Source organism: Trichosurus vulpecula, chromosome 1, assembly GCF_011100635.1.
Source record: "Trichosurus vulpecula isolate mTriVul1 chromosome 1, mTriVul1.pri, whole genome shotgun sequence".
NCBI lineage: Eukaryota > Metazoa > Chordata > Mammalia > Diprotodontia > Phalangeridae > Trichosurus > Trichosurus vulpecula.
In genome coordinates this window covers 71219479-71246904 of record NC_050573.1, presented here as the reverse complement: position 1 = coordinate 71246904, position 27426 = coordinate 71219479, and the positions used below count along the sequence as shown (strand labels likewise).

The window sequence follows — 27426 nt, the reverse complement described above, 5'->3', positions numbered from 1 at the left end:
TAAGGGCCTGGCCCACTCTACAGAGTTAAAAAGGCCACTGTGGAGCAGCCAGGTGCTTGGGGAGGCGTGTGCGTGTGACTGCATCTGTGACCGTGCTCGCTTGTCTGTTCTGGCCGACCTATGCGACCACACTCATGGACTGTTGGACAGATGGGTGTCTGCAATGCCTTAGACGGTATCCTCCTATCAGAAGGATCGGGCCAGAGGCAGAGGGGCAGGATGATCCTGCGGCAGGCATCTTGCACCCTGTACGCCAGGCCTACCCAGTGAATAAAATTGGGCTGAGAAAAGGGGAAGCTGGATCAGGGAGAGAACTTCCCATCAGAACAGCTTCCCCACAGGGAGCTGCTCCTTCCAGCCCTCTATCGTGCTCCTGGGTCCGGGGCTCAGTAGTGGTGAGAGTAGAGACGGGAGACGGCGGCACTGTGGAGTGGAGAGTGTCCACAGGAGTCAGGAAACCTTGGCTTTGAGCCCTGTCTCTGCCTTGACGCTACTGTGGACCATTAGGTGGGTCACCATCTCTGGCCTCAATTTCCTTATCTGTCAAGTGGAGAGGATAATTTCTTCCCTTTAGACCACCTGGGGGTGGATTTTAGATCTAGAGTAGAAAGGAACCTCAGAAGCCATGGAGCCCAACACCTTCATTTTATCGATGAGGAAGCTGAAACCAGGAATGGTGAGGGACTCGTCCAAGGTCACACAGGTGGAAGGATTAGAAAATCCTACTAGAGAATTGATGGGAAAGTATTTTGGAAGGTATAAAATTTTGTATAGCTGGGTGTTAGTGATAGCACTGTAAGGGCCCAGGGGATCTGTCCACAGGAAACCTTTCTCAGCCCCCCAATAACTAATGCCATCCCCATTCCAATTATCTTCATATACTCTGTATGCTTGTATATACCTAGGTATTGCATGTTATCTCCCCCGTTGGATGGTAAGCTCCTTGAGGGCAGGGACTGTTTTTGCCTTTCTTTGTGTTCCCAGCACACAGCGTAGTGCTTGGCACACAGTAGTAGGTGCTTAATACATGCTTATTGACTGACTGACCCTTGGAAGAGGTACAGGGGGGAGAAGAGAGGGACCTCACAAGGTGAGGAACAGAAACTTTGTCAGCAGCTCCTTTTCCCATCATTTATGCACTTTGGAGATCGGTCATAAGAAGAGCGTGGGACTTGATGAAAGGACCTCGGGGATCGTTGGGTCTCACTCCCTTCATTTCATAGATGAGCAAAACGGAGGCCAAGAGAGATTAAGCTACTTGTTCATGATCTCCCAGAGATGGTGCCAAAGCTTTGACCCTGGTTCCTTTGACTTCAAACCTAATGCTCTTCCCACTATGCCAAGTTCCCTTCTCCAACCCCTTCCCTTTGCAGATGGAAAGTCCCAAGAAGGGAATACTTTACCCAGGATCACACGTCTCATCAAGACTAGAACTAGGTCCTCTGAGTTCTTAGTAAAATGATCGTCCTGATATCCTACGTGCTTTGCTGAGCTGTGGTCTTCTTCACAACTACCTGGGGAGGAAGTGCCTTCTGGCCCCCAATATTTAGGCTCCCCTGTCCCAGTCCTTCTGGCCCTCAGTGATATTCGGGGCCAATAGTACCTCTCTATAGGCTAATCTTTGGGACCAGTGGCTCCCCCTCCCAGTCCTTCTGACCTCCAGCAATCTTTGGGACCAGTAGAGAGCTAGAGGCAACTGAGTGCCTCAGTGGATAGAGTGCTTGGCCTGGAGTCAAGAAGATCTGAGGTCAAAGATTTGAGGCCTTAGACACTGACTGGCTGTGTGACCCTGGGCAAGTCACTTAACTTCTGTTTGCCTTGATCCACTGGAGAAGGAAATGGCAAACCACTCCAGTATCTTTGCCAAGAAAACACCAGACAGGGTCACAAAGAGTCATGTGACTGATTGACCGAACAATACCACCAACAACAAATCTGGCTGATCTTTGGGACGAGTATCTCTCTTTTCCCAGTCCTTCTGGTCTTCAGTCATCTGTGGCTCCCCTCCCCCAGTCCTTGCCTCCCAGCTCAGGACATCTCTGCCTTCCGTGGGTAAGGATGGTGTCTATATCAGGACTGTGAGAGCCTATTCCCAGCCTCATTTACTCTGGAAGTGATTTCCTTTGTACTCAATGGACCCTGAGTCATTCCAAGCTTCATTGCTAAGTGCTGGAACATCTTGGTGGCTGGTTGGGCCCCAGGGATCACTGGCTTCCATCTGAGCTGAGACGGTGTGTACCGAAGATCAGAAACTTGGAGAGCCCAGGCTAGGCAGAAGGAGACCCGAGTTCCAATCCTGGCTCTGCCATCGACTGCTGTGTGATCTTGCGTGAGTCAGCCTTCTCTCCTCTCTGTACCTCATTTCCTCATCTGTAGAATGCAGTGCTGGGTGCCCTCCCATATCTAGAAAGTCAGCATTCCTCAAGGAACGGCGACCTGTGCAGCCATCCTTCCTTTGAGACAGAGCACCCAGCTTCTAGCCACCGTGGGATCTGGTAGGGCAGAGAAGCAGAAGGAAATGTTGAGAAGACGGGGGAAGCTTTGAACACACTGGCCCTTCCTGTCTGATTTCCCTGGGTCCTCCTCTGGGCCTGTGTTCATTCCTCTGGCACAAAAGAGCAGGGTCTAGCTGAAGAGATAAGATTCACCCACCTAAGTATTAAGCAGCAGTCCAAGAAAACCATAGGTGGGATGGTTCAAGGCCCTCTGTGCTCAAGGCCAAGGAAGTTAAAGACATTTAAGGCTGGAGGAGCTGAGGGGAAGAGAGATTCCTGCGGCCTTGTTGTGGGGAGATGGGGGAAAGGATCAGGATGAGAAAGCAGGAAACATAGGTTGGAGTTAGACCGTGCAGTGCCTGCAGTGCCCAGCGAGGCCGGGGAGCTTGAGCCTCTTCCTATGGGTCACGGCAGAAGATGTCACCAAAGCCAGGCATGAGGAGGATGCTTCAGGTCACCTGCGCAGGAGGACCAGGTGGGGACAGGCAGGACACAACCCTGCATATCAGGAGGCTGATCACAGAGCTGCCCTGAAAGGCGGTGGTTCCTGCCCAGGGCAGGGGGTAGAGAGTGGCACCACAAAGCACAGAATTTAAGCCAGCATCCCTAGGAGTCGAGCCTGAGAACATCTGGTTTAATTTCAGTCACCTAGGCCAGATGTTTTCCTCTGATTCTTGTAGTGGAGGCAGGTAGGTGGCCTGGTGGATAGAGCACTGACTTGGAGTTGGAGAAATCTGAGTTTGAATCCTGCCTCCGTCACTCACTAGCTGTGTGACCACAGGACAAGTCGCTTAACCTTGCTGGGCCTCAGTTTCCTCATCTGTAAAGTGTGAACTAATAATAATGGCTCCTACTTCCCAGGGTTGTTGTGGGGACCAGACGAAGTGCCATGTGCGAAGCTCTCTGTAAATGTTTGCTCTTACTATTGTCAGAGCCAGGAGTGGAACCTGAGCAAACCTTCAGGGACCACACCGCCGGCCTGGGCAGCAGTGATTAGCAGAGGATGTGGCTTCAGCCACTTTCTAAGTAATAAAACATCAGAATTGTTAGAGCTGGAAAGATCTAGGGAAAAGAGAAAACAGAAACTCTGTGAAGTAAGTTCTGTTATTATCCCATTTCAGAGATGAGGAAACTGAGTTTCAGAGAGGTTAGATGACTTTCCTAGGATCACACAGTGTCCAAGGCAAGGTTGGGAGCCAGATCTTCCTGACTCCAGCACTCTGTTAGCTGGGTGACCTTAGGAAAGTTACTTTACCAATTTGGGCCCTGATTTCTCCGTCTTTTGGGGACAGGGAGTTTGGGCTGGGAGCTTATTGAGAGGGCTGGAAGGCTGAAGCCAGATGTGGGGCTGGCACCCATGGCTAGGACCCAGTGCAGATGTGCAGAGACTGGGGACAAGGGCAGTGAAGCAGAAGAATCTGAACAACACTGTTGGAAACACCCACTGGGACGGCCCTGTCTTTGTGGCTGGGATGGCTTCCCAGACACTCTGTCCTTCCTCTCCTGATGGTAGGGTGTTTTGTTTTGTTTTCTTTTTCTCGAAGCCCTGTCTCTGGGGACAAAAGGGCAGCCAAGGAGTTTGCCCCCTTCCCTGGAAGCTGGCTGCCTGAGGCCCCTATTTCCTGCCTCCCCTGGTGCTGGGGAAAGCATTGTTCCAGAGCTCCCCCAACCCCACCCCACCTCCCAGCCCTTGTCCATGAGGAGGCCTAGCCACCATCCCAGAGATACAGCCTTCTGCATAGTCAGGGGAATAGACTGGTTAGCCTGCCGACTCTCCCTTCTCACTCCCACCTTGTCCAACCAATAATTGGTTATTATATTCAATTGAATTAAGCCTGGATACCATTTGACCTCTTACCCCAGTTGTGACTGGAAGGGATATGATTTGGACCTCAGTTACTTTCTCTGTCAAAGGAGAGGGTTGTACTAGACCAGGGTTGTTGCACTCAAATAGAAACAGGGACCGTTAAACTATATATAAGGATCCCTGTGGGTCATATATTGACTTAGAAAACCACATTAATATTATCTGTGTTTTATTGTATTTTTATTTATTTTGTTATTTTAACCTGGTTTGAGTAGCACTCAGGGGTCTTGTATGGTGTTTGATACCTCTGGACTAAATTATCTCTATGGTCTCTTCCAATTTTACATCTTGGCTCATAGTAGGCGCTTAATAAATGCTTGTTGAAATTGACAAGCATTTATTAAGCACCTACTCAAATGGACACACATTTATTAAGCACCTACTATGTGCCAGGCACTATACAAAAACTAGTCCCTGCTCTCAAGGAGCTCACAGTGTAATGAGGGAGACATGCAAAAAACTGTGTCTAAACAAGCTATGCACAGAGTCAGAAAATTTTAGCTGGGACTCAAAGGAAGCTCAGGAAGCCAGGGAGGTAGGAATGAAGAGGGAACACATTCCGGGCCTGGCAAAGGCAGGGAGTGGCATGTGGGAGGGAAAGCCAGGAGGCCGGTGCCCCTGGAGCACCGAGGCTGTGGGAGGACGAAGGTCTGAGAAGACTGGAAAGGTGGGCAGGGGCCAAACAGAATTTTATACGCAGCTACTTAGGGCTTTCATGGGGAAGAGGAATCAGAAAGGAAAGCACCCTGCTGTCCTGGAAATGAAACTTGAGCAAGTCTCTTCTATTCTCTGGGCCTTGGCTTCCTCGAGATGGCCCCTCGCTCTGCTCCTCTCATCTGAAGATAGCCGGCGATCTCCGAGGCCTCCGTTGGCTCCGAGTCTTTCACCGGTTACATTCAGCCTCGTCGAGGAGAGATAGGAACAATGGGGTTTGTAGAGAGGCAGATTTGGTCTAGAAATGAGGAAGAGCTCAAGCTATCCACAAGTGGCATCAGCTGCTTCTCGAGGGAGTGAGCTCCACATCACCTGTCCAGGACCGTGGTAGAGTGGGTGATTTCTGAGCTCCCCTCTGGCTCCAGTCTGTGTTCTTATCCTTCCTTTGGGGCAGAAATTCCCCGCTTTGCCCAGTGAGGGTCTCCAAGGCCCTCTGAGCACTCACACTGAATGATCCTAACTACCATGTGGCTTTTACCTGGGCTAGAAACTGCAGGCAGGAGCATCATGTCTGGTGATGTCAGAACATTGAAGTGGGGGGGGGGCGTTGAATGGCCCAGATTCTAGCTCACCCCACTGGGGCTCCTAACACACTGATGGTCCCTGCTGCTCCTTTGGCCCTGAATTCATTCATCTAGTCATTTATTCACTCGGCAGATGCTTCGGTGTCTGTTGTGTCCACAGTCCTGTGCTCTACCCTGTGGGCTTCAGGGGAGTCTCAGAAAGGGAGTATTCCTTTGGGTGTTTCAGAGATGGATGGGAATCCAGGTGAATCAGGGGAGCGCCATTCACAGTAGAGGGAGAAGGGCAAGCAAAGACCTGGAAGGGGGAGAGCGCAGGACTTGCGTCAGGGTGGGGGACACGGGCAGAGAGTTGACCTGTTTGTCTGGAAGTATGCAGGAGAGTGAATGAGAGCGAGGACTTGGAAAGGGAGAGTAGTGCCAGATTGCAGAGAACACCGACCATCAAGCAAGGGCTGGCTTTGGCCCCCAGACCTCCCGGGCTTCCCAGATTCTCACACCTGGCTTTGGGAGTCCCTCACATTCAGTGGGCCTTCGGGGAGGCGGGGGGGGGGGGGGGGGGATGGATCGCAGCTTTCCTGTGGAACGAGGGGCTGGATGGCCTCTGACGTCCCTCCCTGCCTTAAAATTCTATGGTTTGGTGGATGAGGACAGTAGAGGCCCTATGCAGCAGTGGGTCCCATCCCTTTTCTCCCCAACTCTCCATAGAACTGTAAAATTTCAATGTTCAGGAAATCACCTCCAACCCCTTCCTTTCATAGTTATGTGATTAAGGCAGAGTGAGTTTTAAGTGACTCCCAGTCATAGGGTTCACACCCAGGCCCTCTCATCCGGCATCCAGAGCCCTCTCCATTCTGCCCTCTCTTGCCCCGGCCTTCTCCAGGTTTTTCCCTCCCCCCACCTGGCCCTGGGCCCGGCCTGGGCTGGCTGGGCTGCCGTGATATTTTTAGAGAAGATGGGGATGCGGGGCAGGGGCGGGGTGGAGAGGGCTGGGTCCTGACCCAGGGAGCCCCGACTCTGTCATTATCCTTTTGGTCACACAAATGACCTCTTTTTCTGGGAGGGAGAAAATGAAGGGGAGAAACTCAGAGCCTACCATTAGGGGAACATGAGATCTGAGGGGCGTCGGGAAGTTGACGTCAGGGCCACCTGGCCACTGGCCCAGCAGGGACCATTTCCCATGTTCTGTGGCTCCCTCTCTTCCCTGCCGCACCCCTCCCACCCCTGTCTTCTTGTGGTCTCTGGCTTCCCCTTTGGGGCTCTCTCAAGGTCAGGGCCAGGTGGGAACAACTGGGGAAGAGAAGGAGAAAACAGTGCTGGGCTAAGCTGGGAACCAGGGTCCCACCGGTCGGGGCTGTGGGGCGCCGATCGTCCAAAGACCTTTCGGAAAGCTTCAGCTGCGGAGTCGTGAGACTTGGGGCCAAGCATCACCTCGACCCTAACCTGCCGGGTGACCTCAGTCTCCCCAGCTCCTAACCGAGGAGAGTGATCTCTACCCATGATCACCGTAATAACTGACGCTCGTACAGTATTTTAAGGTTCATCTCATTCAATTTCGCAGTAACCCCATAGGATAAGGATCGCTGCTATGACTGTCACCATTTTGCAGATTAGAAACCGGGTCTCAGAGAGGTTAACTGATTTCCCCACGGTCACACAGCTGGGAGGCAGGAGGGGCGTCACTGGAATCCGACTCCAGGCCTAGCACTTTTCCTGTTGCCCTGCTGGGTGTTGGGAGAGAATGAGATGAGATCATGAATAAAAGAGTGTGAAATTTAAAAAAAAAAAAAAAAGCTAGACTTGGATTCAGTGAGAGCTGAGTTCAAATCCTGTTTCTGAGCCTTCAGAGCTTCATGATTTGGGCAAATTACTTAATTATACCGCGCATCACTGCAGTGAGGAGGGGGCTTCATGAGCCTTGGAGTGCCAGAGTTGGGCGCCTACTGAGTGCCAGGCACTGGAGATATTTAAAAAAAGACAAAAGTTACCCCCTGCTGCGAGGATCTCCCAGTCTAACAGAGGAAATAGCGCACAAAAAGCTGTCCTCAGAGGGAAGGCGCCAAGGCCAAGGAGGTCTGGAAAAGGCTTCTTTCAAACGGAGGAGACTAGCTGAGACTGCGGGAAGCTAAGAAGGAGAGCAGGTGGAGGTGAGGAAGGAGAGCGTCCAGGCGTGGACACGGTCGGTGAAAAGGCACAGGTGGAAGACGGAGCAGGACTGGCCGGGAGGCCGGCGTCCCGGGGCAGGGGGAGCCAGGCTTGAGAAGGCCGGACAAGCAGGGGAAGGGGACAGGCTGCCAAGGACATTCTGTATTTGATCCTAGAGATGCTGGTGAGTTTATATAGCCAGACTTGTGCTGTAGCAAGATCACTTTGAAGGGAAGATTAAACTGGGGGGAAGGGGGAAGTCTGAGGCAGGGAGACCCACCAGCACAGTCCGGGCATGAGGTGATGAGGGCCTGCACCAGAGGACAGCAGTGTCAGAGGGGAGGAGGGGGTGTGTGTGACCAATATTACCAAGGAATGATCAACCAGCCTTGGCACAGATGGGATGGGGGTGGGGAGCAAGAGTCCAGGATGACCCCCGGGCTGGGACCCTGTACTCTGGGAGGCTGGGGGTGCCCGCTGCTGTGCTGGGGAAGTTAGGAAGAGGGAAGATGAGTTCAGTTTTGATCATGTTGAGTTTAAGATGTCTACAGGACATCCCATTGGAGATGTCCAGTAGATAGTTTGGGGTGTGAGACCAGGGGTCAGTAGAGAGGTTAGGGCTGAGTAGTAGATCTGAGGACCATTGGCATAGAGATGATCATTGAATCCATGGAAGCCAAGGAGATCACCAAGTGCAGTTGTATAGAGGGAGAAGAGAAGGGGGCCCAGGACAGAGCCCTGGGGGATACTAGTGGTTAGTGGGTGTGACCTGGATGAAGATGAGCCAAGGAAATGGAGAAGGAGCAGTCAGACAGGTAGGAGGAAAGCCAGGAGAGAGGTGTCAGAGAAACCCAGAGGGAAAACCTCTCAGGAAGAGGGTGATAGGCAGTGTCGAAAACTGCAGTGGTCAAGAAGAATGAGGACTGAGAAAAGGGAGGGGAGTTGGTATAATGGACTGCAAAGAGAAAAGTGGTAGGTGTAGAGTGCTTAGGTCATCGCCCACCACTTGTCCCTGAGACCACATCCTTGTTCTCAAGGCCTTTTGCAGTTGATTCCTCTGTTCAGGAGAGTATGGCCAAGGCCGCAGTCCCTGGAGGCTCAGCCATCTCTCTACAAGAAGCTTTTCTTCCCCAACCCACTGAACCCTATGGAGACCTTGACCTCCCATTGTACCCCTTAGGGTCTGTACTGCAGTCTAGTGCTGAAATACATTTAATCCAACATATTGCTATGCTTCTAACCTTGGAGAGGACTCAAGGCTGCTTCTTGGACTGCGAGCTCCCCCAAAGTAGGGCTGGGTCACTCCTCCTCTGCTTCTTCTAGAACCACGTTGGAGCCAAGCCTGGAGTGGGCTGTGGGGCTGGGGGATTAGTAAGGCTCGGTCTCTGGCTAGCTGAACCCCAAAGCTCCAGGGAGCAGCCTGACAGAGGATTGGGAAATGCGATTTCCCACCTCCCCCTCAGCCCTGGTAGGAACCAGGACCCTGTTTCTCGAAGGCATACAGAAGATAAAATAGTGGAAAACTAATTTTTTCATGCTCATTGGTGAGAAAGATTAAAATTATGCAAATGGCTGTGGGTGGTGAGATAAGGGGACGCATATTCTCTGGCTGGATGCTGGCTTGCTTGCTTGACAAAAAATGAATGAGCAGGCACGCTGGTCATTCCAGGGCCCCTGTCAGCTTCAAGGAGCCTGGGGCCCAGTGCCCAGGCCCGTCGGGCACCCAGCCGGCTGCGAGGGGAAGGGACGCCAGGATCAGAACTCTTAATGAGATGCTGGAGCAAGGCCATTCGCTGTCAGGAATTTATCATTATCTTCAAGTCATTGACTGATAGCTGCTGGCTGCTCAGCCCTGAGCTGGGGATGGGGGGAGGTGGGGCTGAGGGGTGGGTGAGTGGGGATGGCAGCAGTGGGGAGAGAAAGATGGGAAAATAGTGTGGTGTGCTAGGGTGAGTGCCATGTGGAGAGTCAAGAGACCCAGATTCTAGTCGTGACCATGCTCCTCACTTACTGAGTGTCTTAGGGTGAGATACTTCCTCTCTTTGGGCTTCATCCCTCTCTGTGAAATGAGGGGTTTGAGCTAGAAGGTCTCCAATCCCTCCAGGCTCTGAAATTCCGTGTTCTAAGTCCATCCCATCTCTGAAATTCCGTGTCCTAAGGGCCATCCCAGCTCTGAAATTCCGTGTTCTAAGGGCCATCCCAGCTCTGAAATTCCGTGTTCTAAGTCCATCCCATCTCTGAAATTCCATATTCTAAGGACCATCCCAGCTCTGAAATTCTGTGTTCTAAAGGTCTTTCCAAATCTGACATTCTGTGTTTGATCATCTGGGGTCCTTTTCTGCTGTATGATTCTTCTAGGTTCTGCTTCTCCACCTGTACTGAATTACAAGTAGCCTATTTTGGTTTTTTTAGACAAGGTTGACTTTTTGTTCCCATTCATTTCCTGCTACCCCCCAAAGCTTTCTCATTGGGCTAATCACCCGATGATTTAGGAGAGAAAAATAAACCTTTGACGGGCCCTGCCCAGCTGTGATGCATCAGTACTGAACCAAAATGCCGCCAGTTTAATTTTGGAACTGAGATCCGGAGGGTAGGTGGAGAGAGGCAAGTTCACGAATGGGCTGATGGACTTTCAGAAGTGAATCGGTTGTGAAGGGGATCCAGGCATGTTCACCCCGCCTTCCGGCTCACTTAGTTACTTGGTCATCAGTGAGAGTACCTCATCTATCACAGCTGCTCACCCATTTACAGGAAATAAAAATCCAATAAGCAGGTGGAAGGCGCCCTCTCCAAAATACAGACCAATGAGTTTAATGTTTCCTCTTCCCACCTTCTGGCATCTGGGAAAATTCTAAAATGTGTATTATTAAAGGTACAGATTGTGAGCCTCTAGAAGGGTCAATTGCTAAGGCCAGCATTGGTTCATTGAGGATTAACCTTTTATTCCTTTTTGTTTCTTGTTGAGAGGTTGGTTATTGGCACAAGGTCACCCTGTGGATAGAGCATACTTAGGTTTAAGGGCTCTTAATCTTTGCTGTGTCATGGACCCATTTGGTGGTCAGTCTGCTGAAGCTGATGAACCCTGTCTCAGAATAATGCTGTTAAACACAGAAAATAAAGTAAAACTGTATTAAAATACAGTTAAGTTCGTAAATTCCTGGTAAAGAAGCCCTGATGCGAGGGTTGACAGACCCCCACAATCACCTTGTGAGCAAGGTATGGCTTGGGCAGAGAATACCGTTGAGTAGATGAGGAATCAATTGAACAGCTAAGCTACAATAGTGAGTAATGGACCGAAGTCAGAGTGGATAGTTATCTCTAATGGAGTACCCCAGGAATCTCTCCTTGGGCCCATCCTGTTCAGTGTTTTTATTCATGACCTGGATGAAATCATAGAAGACACACTCATCAGATTTGGAGAGGACATGAAGCTGGGACAGATAACTAATATGTTAGTTGACAGAATCAGTATCTGAAAAAAAAAAAAACTTCACAGGCTAGAAGTCTAATTAAAGATGACCTTTAATAGAGATAAATATAAAATCCTAAACTTGGTTTGAAAATAATTGCATAAGCATACAATGGGTGGGGGACTCGTGGTTAGGCAATAGTTGGTGTGGAAAAGACTTGGGAATTTTTAATGGACTTGAAGCTCAGCATAAATCAGCCGTGTGTCACAGTGGCCAAGAGAATACATACAGGAGAATACCCAGAACCCGGGAGGTCAGCCTCGTTTGTCCTCCCTCCACCCTGTGTGTCTGCAATACTTGGGTTCTATTCTGGAACCACATTCTAGCAGAGAACATTGGCAAACTGGAGCATGGCCAGAGGACGGGGGCCAAGATGGCAAAGCTTATTAAAGACCACGCCACTTGAGGATCAGTTAAAACGACAGGCGGTGGTTTTACTTGGTGAAGAGAAAACTGGGTGGAGGGGGTCGGGGTGCATGGTAGTCAAATTATTTGAAAATGAGGCTAAGTTTGTTCTCTTTGGTCCCATAGGACAGAACAAGGAACAATAGGTAGAAAGCAGGAGAGGATGATTTTGTCTTGACTTTAAGAAAAACCTGCTAATAGTTGGAGCCGTCGAAAGGTGATTTCGGCTTCTTCAGAAAGCAGAGAACCGCTCCTCCCCAGGGGTCTCCAAGGGAAGGCTGTGTGAGCGCTTGTTGGGGAGGTTCTGGAGGGCATTCCTGTACATACTGTGAGCTGAGCTGGATGACCTTTGGGGTCCCTCTCGACACCAGGATTCTGGGATTCTAACCCTGGGTCTAGCGCTTAGGTGAGAGGTCTGGCCTAGAGGTTTAGAATTAGGAGTCAGCCACGTAGACATGTGAGTGGAAGCCATGGCAACAGATGAGGTCACCAAGGGAGAGGGTATAGATGGAGAAAGAAAGAGGCGGCCCAAGGCCTGCACATATCGAGGAGGTGGGAGGGGGGAATGGCAAGGTCAGAAGCAGGACAAGGAAAACTGGCAGTGACCAGTGTCTCAGGCCAAGGGCCAATCCTGTTTCCATTATCTGAGCTGAGTGCCTAGCGCCTGCCCCAGCGTTGGGGACCTAAGTCTGCAACAGGGCCCAGCACTCAATTTGATCCTGTCTTAAGTGGTTCTCCAAGTGTTTCCTGGGTGAATCTTGTCTCTCCAGCCAGATGGGGAGTTCTGAGGGCAGGGATCCATTCTGCTCCCTGCCTGTCTGAGCACAAAGCGGGCCCCACAATAGGGGCTGGGTACATACTGTTGTTGGGGGCAGGGGCTATTAGGTGAGCAGCCAGCAGCCTCACTCCCACACCCCATGGGCTCCACCTGCTCTGGGCCCAGCCTCTCTGTCCATCTGTCTGAGCATCTGTGCGGCGTCCTTCAGCAACTGTTATGTGTTCTGGCTAGTTGTGGACTATTCTCCGTAGAGAAAGTGATGGTGTGACACCCACCCCAGCCCCTCAGTTGGCAGGCTCAGAGTGAGAGAAAATGGGCAGGGAGGAAGCCGCAGCCTGGTGTTGGGCCGACCTGAGCCACTGACACTTCTAACTCGGCCCTTCTGGGTATCTCTGAGGTAGCCAGCTAGGGGCCAGGCTCAGGATGGGGGCTAGGGCTAGGATCCGGGCTCAGGCCGCAGTTAGGCAAGCTATTATCTCTCTAACCATGCCATCTCCCTCACTCAGCACAGTGTCAAGGAACAGAACGCACTTATCAGAGTCCCATGAAGCTCCGGGCCATAACCTTGGCCTCTTCGGCACAAACAGATAACTGTGAATTGGGTTCCAGAGTGAGGAGGCTGTTTCCAGCTCAGTGTAGGACATGTCCACATCCCCCTGGGATACATGCTGGGGATGGGGGAGTGAGACCAAAGGCCAGCCCCTGCCCTGACCCTAGGGCTTGGGGTGGGTCTCTGAGTTGGGGTTTCTGCATCCTTGGCTCTTGATCCAGGCACCCTGACTCTGCAGATTGGTGGTAGGACATAGGGTGTGGCTTCCCTGCCACCAGACCACCACTCTCCAGGTCCTCACCCAGTCAAATTTCCTTTTTTAGCTTTGGGAAGTAGTCTTTGACGTTCTACTTTACCCTGCCCTGCCCTGGGTGCCCTACCCTGTGGTCTGGACCAAACCCCAGAGCCTTGGGGGCCATTCCCTGTAGGGAAGTCCCTCTGTCCAGGGTTCTAGGGCATTGGGTTTGTCCTGCTTGGCCCAGGTGTGTGTGCGTGTGTGTGTTGTGTTGTGTTGTATGTGTGAGAGAGAGAGAGAGAGAGAAAGAGAGAGAGAGAGGGAGGGAGGGAGGGAGAGGGAAGGGGGGTGAGAGAGAGTTATCTTTGCCCAGACTTTATGCCTTCCTGTCCCACCTGTTGCAGGAAGCCCCTCACAAGCCTCCCCAGGTCCAGTCTCTTTCCCAGCTCTCTTTGCATGGGCAGCATGAGTGCAGGGTAAAGGATGGCCAGTGGGAAGTCCAAAGGCAGAGTCCCTCTGTCCTTTACTCCCTTTGTGACCTGGGATGGGTCATTCCATGTCCCTCATTTGGCCTGTTTTCTCCTGTGTAAATGAGGGGGTTGGAGTGAAAGGTCCCTTCGAAGCTCTAAGTCTGTGATCCTTGCTTGGACTTTCCAAAATCTTAGCAGTGTGTGGGTGAGTAGGGTTTGGCAGCCGACTGCAGTGGGGGGAGAGGGAAGAGTCAGGAGCAGCTTTCTGTGTTTGTGAATCCCTTTCCCCCACCATCCTGGGAGCTCCTGGAGGGTGGGGTTCGGGTCTTCTCTTCCTCTCTTCCCCCACAGGCCCTAGCACAGGATTGAAGGTACGCTGGTGCCCTGTTCTCCCACTACCCCCATGTCCTTTACTCCCTCTGACCCCTACATTATTGTTTGTTTTTATAGACGCTGCCCCGTCTGAAGGTCGGCTCAGGGTCTTGCAGCATAGGGGCTGAAGGGGCCATTGCCTCTCAAGGTTGGAGGTCAGAGCTTGCTGCCAAAGATGAGGCCCACCTGTCGCCCTGGCATGTCCTTGGTCATCAGCCCCTTGGGTCTCCTTATGGCCCTGCTTCTGGGCTGTCTGGCTGAAGGTAAGTGGCTTTTAGACCCATTGTGCACTCATTGAGAGACATGATGGTATGTGTGGGCGTATGTGCCTAGATTTGGGGTGGGGGCTCAACTTTTCCACTAGACCAGGCAGACGTTCCCTTTTTGAGGGGACCTGAGGCTCCATGCTTTGGAAAAAAAAAGATTTCTCACTTGCTCCTCTCTTTCCTCTCCTTTCTTTTCTTCCTCTTCCTGGCTCTCCCCTTTTCTCCCCTTTATCTCTCTTTCTTCCTCCATCTCCTCTCTCCAATCCTCCCTGTCTTTCTCCCCTTTCTCTCTTCCCTGCTCTTTTCCTTTTTGACTTCCTCTCTCTCTCTCTCTCTCTCTCTCTCTCTCTCTCTCTCTCTCTCTCTCTCTCTCTCTCTCTCTCTCTCTCTCCCCCCCACTTCTCTTCCCCTCCCCCTCCCCCTCTCCCTCCCTCCCTCCCTCTCCTCTCTCTCTCCTCTCTCTCTTCCCTTCTCTCTCCTTCTGTCCCTTTCCACTTCAGGGTCTTATATCCCCCCCTTTATCCAAGTTCCCTCATGCCTGATAAGATGAGAGAGGAGCATTAGCCCTGGAGCCTAAGGTACTGGGCAGCTTTGGAGACCTGTGAAGCTGGTCAGCTCACAAGATGGACGCAGAGGGTTGTTTCCCCGGAGGTCTTTAACCCCAGGCTTTGGGGAGGTCGGGACGGGGTAGATATTGCAGAGAATTTCATTTTCAGATATGGTTTGAACAAGCTGCCCCATGGGCTTCCTTTCAGCCCTCATCTTCAGTTCAGTAAGCATCTATTAACTACCTAATATCTACCAGGCCCTAGAGGTGCTGAGACAAAATAAGTCCTGTCCTCAAGGAGTTGAGATTCTCGGCAGAAACATTTAAATAGAAGAGTATCTCACTTGCACTGGAATCAGGAAGATCTGAGTTCAAGTCCTGCTTCAGACACTTAGCTGTTCTTTAAGCTTTCCTGGCCTCAGTTACGTCATCTGTGAAATGGGGAGAATAATAGCCCCTCTGTGAGTTATTGTGAGGCTCAAGCGAGATGATATCCATCATGTACTTTGCAAACCTTAAGGTGCTACATAAATGCCAGTTATTATTAGTATAGTAATAGAAGTGGTGGTGGTAGTGGTGGTAGTAGTAGTAGCTTAACTACATGCTTTACAAGGTTGTCTATAGGATCAGAGGTTTAGGCCTGGCAGGGACCAGAGTGGTCATCAAATCCAACCTTCTCATTTTACAGACGAGAAAACTGAGGCCTGGCTAGGAGAAGTGACTTGCCCAAAGTCACGCAGTTGAAGAGTCACAAAGCTAGTTTTCAGACCCAAGTCCTCTGGCTTCAAGTCCAGCCCTTTTTCCACAGTGCCTCCTTCTTTGGGTATCCAGTAAGATGAGCTATATACATGCATGCTGTGATTAATGTGTTACCTCCTTACTAGAGGCCCTTCGGGGGAAAGCCAGCCGACCATCTTAACTATTCAGATCAGGGTTGGACTGGCTGCCCTCTGAGCTCCCTTCCAGCACCAAAATTCTCTGGTTCCTTTTCATCCTCTCTTTCCCCTTTTTCTTCTTCTACTGCCCCAAATTAGTTATTATTGATAACAACCACATAGGTGGTGGGTGCAACTGGCATGCGTTGGTGTTGGCGAAATTGGCATTGAGAAATATGACTGGGAAAAGGGGGTAGGCTGGCCACAGGGCCAGGGCCAAGCCCCAGTAGACAGCACACTGCCCACGAAGCTCTCAGATGCCCAGAGGAAGCTCTGTGCATTGGTGAAATCTTCAGGGACCCGTGGAAGGGCATGTCCAAGATGAGGATATGTTGCTGTCTGCACTGGTGAAGCGAGTGCTCCTAGCAGTAAGATCACAGGGGCACCAAAACAAAAAATAATGATCTTTCAGTACTTAAACATAGAGATTGTCAATGCCAGATGGTTCCTTGGAGATCCCAGAACCTACCCCCTTCACTTCCTGAATCTCTGAGAGGGGAGATGAGTAACCCAAGGTCGCAAAGCGAGTCAGTAGAGGAGCAGGGGCTAGAACCAGGCTATTGTAGCTCCTAGGCTAGAGCTTTCTTAATGCTGGTAGGGTCTGGAATATGTCCTTTCTCTCCCTCCCCCTCTGCTCCTGCTGAGGAAGGCTGGAGAAGGCCTTTGGGGAGATTTCCTGACTTTGACAGGTACTAGCCGGGTGGCTCTGGACAACTCGTCTCAACCTCTATGGGTCTCACATTCCTCCTCTTTCAAAGGAGGGCCCTCCTGACAGTCATATTCCCTCCCCACTGGGGCTTCTCTGAGGAAAGAGCTTTGTAAATACCAAAATGCAGATGATCACTATATCATGGTTATTCAGGGACTACTGCAAAGACCCTGATCCCAAAAGAGAGCAGAGGGACAGGATAGGGCTGTTCCCCTGGAGATCAGATCAGTCATTGTACAGCAGGAGGGAGGGGGCAGAGAAGGAGGGCAATTTCTCTCTGTGTCAATTTCCTCTAAAAGATGTTGGCTTTGTTGGGGGAGGGGAGGGCAGGAGGAGGGAAGGAGATCGTGCTGGACCAGGGGTCTCAGCCTCCGACTGGGCACCTCACCGGGCAGAAACGTCTCTGATTGTGTTGATGGAGTTGGCAGGCAGCGTGAAATCAAGCCTTCAGAGGAAGCCCAAGCACTGGGTCCTGAGCAGCCTGAATAATTTATTGTCCTTTGAAGTTTGGAGAGAAATTTCAGCTGCCTTGGGGAGTGATTTCTTCCTCCCAGAAAAGGTTCCTCCTCATTCCCACCCCCTTCCCAGGACCTGACTAATTAATAGAAACCAGGGTAGGGATTTCTCTTTCCATTTTCTACCCTCCAATCCTGGAGTTCTTAGATCCACAGAGTTGCCAGGACCCTAGAAATCAGCTAGCCCAACTCCCTGACTTTGCAGATGAAGAGCCAGACTCCCAGAGAGGGGAAGAATCATGGGAGTACAGATTTAGAAGTGACTGAGGCACCTTCATTTCACAAATGAAGGTGAGCTGACTTGCCAGAGTCACCCAGGTAGAGCTAGGCCTGAGCCTAGGGCCCTTGACACCTCCTCCCAGCACACACTGCTTCTCTCCCCCTACCCCCCACAATTCCCATCCCAACCCCCACCTTTGAAGCCTGATTCTCATGGCCCCTTCTCTGGGAAGCCTTCCCTAATCAGCAGACACCTGCAGTCCATGCAAACAACACAGAAGAAAGAACATTGCACTTGGAAAACTGTTACCTCTGTGATGTGCTAAGAGGGGCTTAGTCTCTGGGGGCCTCCGTTTCATCCTCTGTAAAACAAGGGAGCTGGGTTGGAGGAGAGGAACTCCCATTTTTATTGTACTTTCCACACTGTCCCCCAGAGAGGTAGCTGTTGCAATTATCCTGTCTCTTTTAGAAATTAGAGGCTTAGACAGATTTAAGGGACTTGTAGCCACTATGTGTTGAGCTAGAAGTGGGGCCCAGGTCCTTTGACTCCAGATTCGGAGGTCTTTCCTCTGACTAGCCTGGCTGGGCTCCTCCCGGCTCCAAAAACAGCCCCATAAAGGATGGCCTGTGGGCATCTCGAGCTCAGCATGCCCCAAACAGAACCCACCCCTTCCCCTTTGCAAAGTCCCCCATTTTGGCAGAGAGCACCCCCATCCTCGACATCCCCCGGGCTCACAGCCTCAGTGTCCTCCTCCCTTATCCAGACCATCCCCACATTCCTCATGCGTATCGTCTTTTCTCCACTCACACACCCACAGCTGTACCCCAGGCCCTCATCACTTCTTAGACTTCCTGGACTACTGCAGCCACCATAAAGCCAGTCTAACTGCCTCAGGCCTCACCTGGTTCAAAGGGAATTTTTCTAAATCCCTGGTCTGACCATATCACTCGCCCAGCAACCAAATCTGCCTCCAGACTGCTTTTCCATCCTTGTTTCATCGTGCTTCTGAAGCAGCTGGAGGCTCCATCTCTCACCTCCAGCATCCCCACTGCCTACAGCTTTCTTCCTCCTCATCTCCATCTTTCAGAATCCCCATTTCTCCTCCTAGGATTAGCTCAAGAGCCACGTCTTCTGCAGATCCTTCCCTGATCTCCTCTGGGGCTTCATGCTTGCCCCGTCCTCAGATTGCCCGCTAGGTGTCTGAGCATTTGTACCACCTCACCACCCCCTCAAATAGAATCACCATTTTGTTTCTAAAGTCTCTCTTTGAATTGCCAGTGTCTCGTGTCTGTTGAATGGGAATGCATGAGGAAGCTGAGACCCAGAAGCTCAGTTAAGGGGACTTATCAAAGAGCCAAAGCTGAGATTTGAACCTAGGTCCTTGGACTTGAAACCTGAGGCTCCTTCTGTGGTGGCCTGGAGCCACTCAGAATCATTCTCGGAGCCCGGAGTTCCTGAGCCTGGAGAGGGGGGATGGGTTGGGCTTCCCTCTCCAGAATAAAAACCTCCCCCTGCCTGCCCCCCCACCCCAATGACCACTAATGGGCTCTTTGCTGGGAATGAGCCGCCAGCCTGGAGAAGGCCCTGTCAGAGAGACGGGCAGCGATTCACTCCCCTGCCTGCGTGCACCTTTGGACGCGTGATGGGGCCAGGGCGGTGGGCAGCAGCGGCTGATGTTTTTCTCTTTTAATTCAGAATGTGCTCTCCCCTCTCTTGCTTAAAGATCGGGCTAGATCTGGATATTTTTGTTTGTAGCTTGAATTTTCCAGGCGCCTGGCATCGTGGCAGGCCCTGCATCTCTTGGCGTTTCCATGGTGATGGCACCCAGGGCCCCGCCCCCCGGCCTCAGCACTCTGCTCCCAGGAGGGGAGGTAAATTATAGATGTGCTTGGCTCTCCTTCTTTTCCTCCCTCCCTCCCTGGCCCCTCATTACTCCTTACACTCCCTTTAGAATCCTAGACCCCTGAGTCTGAATGGGACCTTTGCTATCATCTCGTCCAGAGGATACTGAAGCCCAGAAGCAAGGGATTGGATGACAAAAGCATCTCTCTAGCCATTGGCCCCCTCTCCCCAATTCTCAGCCATCTCTACCTCCTCCCAGCTGTCTGTCCCACTCCTTCCAAACCCTCTTCCCCATCCCCGGCCTCCTATTCCTCTCCTTCCCATCTTCTACCCCTCTCTCTTGCCTTTCTCACCCCTGACTCTGTCTTCATTCCCCTTTGCCTGTTCTCTCTTCTTTATCTCTTCATCTTCCCCCATCACCTCTCTTTCCTAGTTCTCTTTTCTCCTCTTCCTGCCCCCTCCTCCAGGCTATTCCTGATGGGGAAGGGAGGAAGAAAGGGGGACAGGAGCAACTTTGTCAAAGAAGAGATTAAAACTGTTCAGGAGAAATCAGATTCTTGGGGGAGCAGCAGGAAGTATATCAAAAACCCTGATGCTTGGGCTCTGACCATAAAACTGTCTGGGGTCCGAGATGGGACTCATGTGGAGCTGAAAGTTTTAGCCCAGAGTGTGAGGGAACTGGGCCGTGCTGAACTCTTCCCTGCTTGAGGTGGTGCCCTCGGCCAGAACCTGCTTCCCTTGCCTCGTTGTGACTGTGAAATGGGCAGGCAGGTGTCCCCTGTCTGCAAGGCACTGGAAGCCTTCCCCTGTCTGCTTGCAGTCTGCCTCTGCAGCCTTCCTCTTTCTGTAGTCCATCCTCCATCCAGATTGATCTACTGTCAGTACTCAGATGAATCCCTACCCTCCTGCACCTCTGAGATTTTGCTCACACTGTGCCCTATGCCTAGAGTGCCCTCCCTTCCTTCCTGCTTCTTTCTTGCTGGATTCCTGCCAGGCCTTTAAAGCCGATCTCCAAGCCCCCTCCTCCTGCAGTCTTTCCTCCTCCCTCCCACTCGATTTTGCAGCGTTCTTATGTGCTTATCATACAATATTGTGTATTATAGAGTTATCTGTGTTTGTGTCATCCCCATCGCCACAAGAGCAGGGCCAGGCCTTATCTAAACCTTGTATCTCCCCTAGAACCAACAGAGTGCTGTGCACACAGAATCACAGAGATTGCAGCGTGGGAAGCAATTTTGGAGCACGTGTAGTTCAGCCTATACCCGTGCAAAAAGCCCACCCCCTCCCCAGATCCCTGACAACAAATAGCCTTGCTTTAGGATTTCCAGTGCTGGCAAGCCTCTAGAGGCTGCCCATCCTTCTCCTGGACGGTTCCAGATCTTAGGAACTCATCTCCAACATCAAACCTAAACCTCCATTTTTGCATCAGGTGCCCAGTTCTGCTCTCCGGGGCCAGATCTCTGTGACAGCCTTTTAAATACTCAAAGACAACTAGAACGTCTTTCCCGGCCCCCCAAGTCTTCTCAGCACTGCCAGTTCCTTTGGTCTATCATCATTCTAGGCTATGGCCTCAAGGCCCTTTATTATTCTGGTTGCCCTCCTCTGGATACTCTTCTGTTTGCTGGCAGCCCTTCCTAAAACATGGCACCCACAGAGTCTTACGGGAGTAACCGCCACCTTCCTAGCTCCGGAGGCTCCGCCTCCTGAATTAATACAGCTTGCGGTTACATATTAGATTGTAGAAAGAGACTGTTCAGAAGAATGACTTTCTAGCCACATGTCTTTAATCTCATTCTTATGAAGTTGATTTTTTTTAAGAGTCCCAAATGTGAGACTCAACATTTGTTCCTTAGAAATTTTCATTTTATTAGATTTAGCCCTAAGTTCTAGCCTGAGAATTTTTTTTTTTTGGATCCCAACCCTTGTCATCAAACGTGCTGGCTCTCCTCTCCTTCTTAGCTTTGTGCCATATGCATGTTTGATAAGTATGCCATCTACATCTTTATCTAAGCCACTGATTTAACATGCTGAGCAGAACAGGGCCAGGGATGGATCCCTGGGGCACTCCACCAGGGATTGCCTGCGAGCTGCCATCTTTGGGTTTGGCTACGCATCCCTGTCCCGAATCCTCCCCTCTGTCCTGTCATCTAGCCCGCTTCACTCCCTTTTGTCCTCCGAGAACAGGGTGAGAGTTTGTCAGATGCTTTGCTAGGTAAACTACAGCTTCAGATTTCCTCCTCTCTGCCAGTCTAGGAAGCCTGTCAAGAACGGACCGGCAGGCACTGTGCTCGACGAAGCCGTGCTGGGTTCTTTGTGATGATTGCTCCCTTTGCCAGGTGTTCACTAGCCCCTCTTTTAATCACATGCTCTAGAATTTTGCCAGGAATCGAAGTCAGGCTCACTGGCCTAGAGTAAAAGACTTTAATCTCTTCGGGTTTGGGGTTTTGGTTTGTTTTTTTTTTCAAACTGGAGCAGCATTTGCCATTCTCCAATTCCACAGAACCTCCCTGTTTCTCCACACTCTTTCAGAGATTGTCGATAGTGACTCAGCAGCCCCATTTCCATTGCATTTAGTACTGCAGGATATGGGGTCCTCTGGGCCAAATGATTTGGACTCACCGAGGGCAGGAAGACATTCTCTTGCTATGTCCCTACTTATCCTGGGTATCAACCCCTCAGTTACTCATTCTTGTTCTGAACTTTCTAATCCAAAGATCTTTCTCTCTGTCAGAGAACACAGATCCAGAATGGGAGCTGAGGTGTTCTGGCTTCTCTCTGTCTGTTGTCATCGCATCTCCTGACCCACTCCACCTCCAGCAATGGTCCCACCTCTTCGTCGAGCTTTCTCTTTTTCCCAATATAGTGCAACTCCCTCTCCCCGCCAAAAACCCTTATTAAGCACAGAAATTGCTTTATAAATATTGGTTGAATGAATGAATCTGTGATTAAATAAATGATCAATCCTCCTCAAAATGGAAAAAAGTCTTGACCTGTGAGTCAGGAGATCTTGGTTCTTCAGCTACCTTGGTTGTGTGATTTAAGGCTGGTTATTTAGGTTCTCTGGCCTCAGTTTCCCTATATGTAAAATGGAAGAGAACATTAGAATAGATGATCTTTGAGGCCCATTTCCCTTCTTACATTCTAGGATTCTAAAGATGGGATCTATCAAGTGCCACTTGAGGGGTACAGATAGGCAGAGATGTAGAATGTTAGGGACCCCTCTGGTTTATAAGGGAAGGCTTTCTATTGGTGGTGGGATAGATCAGTGAAAGATAGGTGGTTAGATAAATGGGTGGATGTATATGTGAGTACATAAATACAGACATACATAGAATTTATGTGATCATGGCACAGACCCATGGGGAGAGAGGGAGGAGAGAGTAAGCATTTATAAAGTACCCACTTTTGAGTTAGGCCTTGAAAGATAGGGCAGTGCAGGTAGACATAGAGGAGAATCACAGAAACCACAGAGCTGGAAGGAATGTCTAAGATCTTTTGATCCAAACCCACACCTGAAGTAAGAATCCCTCATACAAGATCTCCCAGCAAGCGGTCATCTGTCCCTTGCACGAGGACTTCCCCGCCCCTCCCCCCCCAGCAGTGTCGGGGGATCAGCCTGCCTTCAAAGTCTGCCCGTTCCACTCTCGGAGACCTCTAAGTATGAGGATGATTTTTGCTTTTCTGAGACCCTAAGTCTGCCTTTCCCAGGTTGCCTCTCATCCTTTTTCCAGATGCCAGTCTTCTGAAAGCTTAAAGACAGCACTCATACTCCCTAAGTCTTCTCCTTTCCTTCTAAACAGCCCTAATTTTTTCAAACTAACTTATGGACTAGTCTCCAGTAAAGCACTGGATTCGGAATCAGGAAGACCTGGGTTTGAATCCTGTCTCGGATACTGGCTGTAGGATCCTGGGCCAATCACTTATCCTCTCTTTCCTCATCTATGAAATGGAGTTAATGATAACCCCTACCCCCCGGAATTGTCAGGAGGATCAAATGAGATGCTCAGAGTGCTTTGCAAACCTTAAAGCACCCTGTAAATATCGTTATTAATCCTGTACAGACTCCGGAGGACTGGCTTCACTTCACAGGGGAAAGGGCAGCTTGCCTTGCTGGCCACCCATTTCACTGGGTGTACCCAGCAGGAGAAAGAGGGCATTCAGGGAGGAATGAAAGGTGGGTGTGCCTGCTTAGGTCAGTGAAGAGGCCTCCCCGCCTGATCCTCTTGTGCTCTGGCATTGTGGGGGCGGGGCTGGGGTCTGCACATGGTGGATTGTCAGAGTGGTAAGCCTGGCAATGACCGTCCTCACACGTGGACCTTTCGCTGCCTCACTAAACTGGAGGGATTCCGCAAGCTGGGAGTCGAGTCACGGTCATCGGCTATAGGGAACGAGAAGTGATCGCCTTAGTTCCCCAGCTGGTCCAGGCAGCCAGTGGTGATTAAAAGGGGAGAAGAAGGGGCCTGCAAGGAGAAAGAAGGGATTGTTTTACCATCATTGTGTTTTGGACGCTGGCATCCCGGGGGCCGATTGCCTCAAGAAGGCTTGGGTTCAAAACCACATTCCTCACCCACAGCTCGAACTCCCAGGAAAAATCTGTGGATATCATCAAAACTGATCTTCTCACGAGGGTGGGCCCTGACCTGGGCTGTTTATGGGTTGTCTCTGAAGGGGCATGTGTAGCGTGGGTCATGAGATTCAGAGCAGGAAAAGGCCTTAGATGGCCAGACTGAGGCCCCAAGAAGGAAGAAGACTTGGCCGAGGTCATAAGGGTAGTTGTGATAATAACAGCTCCCAGAGATCACTTGCCTCCACATAGCCCTGAGAGGCGGGGAGCGGTAGAATTGTTGTACCTACTTTTCAGGTGAGAAAACTAAAGGATGGGGTCTCAGCTCAAGTCTGGAGGTCCTGACTCCAAGCCCCACTTCTTCCCCTCCCTCATCTCTTTTGGTTGGGAGTGATCCTGCGGATACTTCTCAACCACTCTGTGTTAGGCCACGCCAGGAGGTGGGGGTGGATGGAGGAACAGGGGAAGGAAGAGGCATGGCACTGGCCCCAGAGCACTCACTGTCTGGGTGGGGGACAAGAGCGGACCCACAAAATTCAGGCTCATGCCACGTGGCAGAAATGAGGGGTTCAAGGAGAGAAGATCGTGGGGAGGTTAGGTGGGAGGGAATCGTAGAGGGCTTCTTTTGTATGAAGGGACACCTGAGTTGAGTCTTTGAAGTACTCGGAGGATTTAGGGCATTTATGTAAGAGGAATGGGTTTGGTGATTGTATATAAGCACCCTATTTTGGGGGAGCCTGAGGTAGGAGGTGACCAAGAGGGCTGGAGAGGGGAGGACAGGGCCACCTTGGGTGTCAGACTGAGGCGCTGACATCTGATACGATAGGTAATAGGGAGCCATTGAGGGCTTTTGAGCTGGAAAATGAGGATAGAAGTGAGTTTGAAGAAGATGGCCCTATCAGCGTTAGAATAGCCCAAGAGTATAGGAATGGGGGGTGGGGTGGGGGGTAGTGTAGATTAGAGAGAACAGTGGATTGGGGAGTCAGGAGACCTAGGTTTGACTCCAGCTCTTCCACCTCCTCACTGTGTGACCTCGAACAAAGGTATTCCCCTCTCTGTTTCTTTATCTATAAAATGAGGCTTTGATACTAAGGTCTCTTTCAGTTGTGACATCTTGTGGTCCTGGGCACACTGAGCCTTGCCGTCCCGAGTTGTTTTCTTGCTTCCTGTCCCTCCCATCCCCTAAGAATGCCCGCCACTCCCTCTTTCCCCTTCCATAAGTAGGTTTCTAAAATGGCCAGGGTTTCCTTGCCTCAAACAGGATCTCCTCAAGTTCAAGGCTCTGCCTGGGAAGCCCCATGGGGGCTGCCAGCAAGGGGCCATGTAAAGTTTGAAGGTTGAGTTTTTAAAAATCAGCTTTGTGAGTACAAGTTGGGGAAGGTGTGGGTTCACAACAGATGTCTAAAAAGCCCTGTGGGTTTGGGTGGGCTGTAAGCTCGAATGCCTGCTATCGATTTTTTAAGTTCACAGACCCAGATTAAGAGCTGGAGAAAACTAGAGAGACACGAGGGTCTTGCCTAGAGAACTGATGGTGGGTGAAAGATTGGTATTGGGCCAAGAACAGGAAGAGTTTTAGGAACATTGAGATAAAATAGGGTCCCAGACTCAGAATGAAATTTGGGTTCAGATCACACCTCTGCCGTGGGCTTCCTCTTTGACACTAAGACAGTCCTGTGTGTCTCTGGGCCTCAGGCCCACTCTGAAACATGAGGGGATTGGATGTTCCTTTCAGCTGTGCCAGTCCATGATTCTGGTGCTGGCTCTTCTCCCCTCTCCCAGCCATGCTATGGCCAGCCTGAGGGCTGGCAAGGGCTGGCTTGAGCCCCTTGCTGTGGAACAGTGAAGAGGGAGGCCTGAATGCATGACTGACTGGGCAGCCCTTGGCTTCAGCTCCTGGGGCCTGTCAGCTCCAATCTGCCCAGCCCGGCTGTGGTCCCAGGTCTGCCACTCTCCTCATCCTCCTGTCTTCCCCAGGTCTTCTCCAGGGCCTTGCTGTCTTCAGCCACTATGATCCTGCCCCTCCCATCCGGCCTGTCTCCCTCTATTACTCTCTGTCACATTTTTGCTTCCTGCCTCCCCAAACCCTGGCCTCCAGTCCTTAATGCATCCCCCCACCCTTTTCTTCTCACTTGGTTCTGTATTGTTCACCTGGTCACAGCTTTTGACTCCAAATGCAATGCTTTCCACTGCCCCCCCCCCACATTAGACCCTTTCTTTTCATTTATACAATTCTTTTGAATGAGACCTTCCCTTTCCCAAGGATCAGAGTCTGACCCTTCCACCAAATACTGCAGGGGAGAATGAGAGAAGGCCCAGAAGGAAAAGGGGAGAACAAGAAGGTGATGTCAATGGGGGAGAAGAGAGAGGAGAAAGGAGAAGATAATAGGAGAGATAAAGAGATAGAGAAAGAAAGAAGAGAAAATAGAGGACTAAGGAGAAGAGAATGAGATGGAGGATAAGAGAAGGAGACAGAGGAGAGAGAAGGAGATGGAGGAGAAGAGAAGGAGATGGAGGAGAGAGAAGGAGATGGAGGAGAAGAGAAGGAGGTGGAGGAGAGAGAAGGAGATGGAGGGGAAGAGAAGGAGATGGAGGAGAGAGATGGAGATGGAGATGGAGGAGAGAGAAGGAGATGGAGGAGAAGAGAAGGAGGTGGAGGAGAGAGAAGGAGATGGAGGAGAAGAGAAGGAGATGGAGGAGAAAGAAGGAGGTGGAGATGGAGGAGAGAGAAGGAGATGGAGGAAAGAGAAGGAGATGGAGATGGAGAAGAAGAGAAGGAGATGGAGGAGAGAAAAGGAGATAGAGATGGAGGAGAGAGAAAGAGATGGAGGAGAGAGAAGGAGATGGAGGAGAGAGAAGGAGATGGATATGGAGGAGAGAGAAGGAGATGGAGGAAAGAGAAGGAGATGGAGATGGAGGAGAAGAGAAGGAGATGGAGGAGAGAAAAGGAGATAGAGATGGAGGAGAGAGAAAGAGATGGAGGAGAGAGAAGGAGATGGAGGAGAGAGAAGGAGATGGAGATGGAGGAGAAGAGAAGGAGATGGAGGAGAGAAAAGGAGATAGAGATGGAGGAGAAAGAGATGGAGGAGAGAGGAGATGGAAGAGAGAGAAGGAGATAGAGATGGAGGAAAGAGGAGGAGATGGAGGAGAGAGAAGGAGAAAGAGATGGAGGAGAGAGAAGGAGATAGAGATGGAGGAGAGAGAAGGAGATGGAGATGGAGAAGAGAGGAAATGGAGGAGAGAGAAGGAGGTGGAGATGGAGGAGAAGAGAAGGAGATGGAGGAGAGAAAAGGAGATAGAGATGGAGGAGAGAGAAGGAGATGGAGATGGAAAAGAGAGGAGATGGAGGAGAGAGAAGAAGATGGAGGAGAGAGAAGGAGATGGAGATGGAGGAGAGAGAAGGAGATGGAGGAGAGAGAAGGAGGTAGAGATGGAGGAGAGAGGAGATGGAGATGGAGGAGAGAGAAGGAGATGGAGGATAAGAGGGGCAGCTGTAGAGACTTTCTAGAGCAGATAGAGGAGCCTCACTACCTGTCTCCTGTGTTACTCAGCAAAACACCTGCTCTGGGCATGGAGCACATGAGAGCTCCAGGACCCCAGAAATGGGCCTTTACACCTGTCAAGGAGCAGCTAGAGGCAGCAGGCCCAGTCATCAGCCCAGATTTCCTGGGACCAACCAGAGCCCTAATGCCACCCTCCTCCTCAATGAGGAAATGCACTTTTTTTAACTTGAGTGCTACCATGTTTACCCATTGCTAGGGGGAGGGGTTCAGACAGTACCGGCCTGTCTTGGGCCTCTTTCAGAATGC

The 27426-nt window shown here is 50.9% G+C and overlaps 1 protein-coding gene across 4 annotated transcripts in view; it reads left to right on the top strand.

Annotated features, from left to right (window-relative positions):
* PTPRS (protein tyrosine phosphatase receptor type S) overlaps window positions 1-27426 on the top strand; it is a 145694-nt gene that overhangs the window by 10210 nt on the left and 108058 nt on the right. For all 4 annotated transcript variants that reach the window (XM_036741808.1, XM_036741807.1, XM_036741806.1 and 1 more), the window contains exon 2: window positions 14101-14285. In XM_036741808.1, coding sequence (XP_036597703.1) covers window positions 14198-14285 — 88 coding nt within the window. In that variant the 5' untranslated portion in view covers window positions 14101-14197. The remainder of the gene's footprint in view (window positions 1-14100; window positions 14286-27426) is intronic.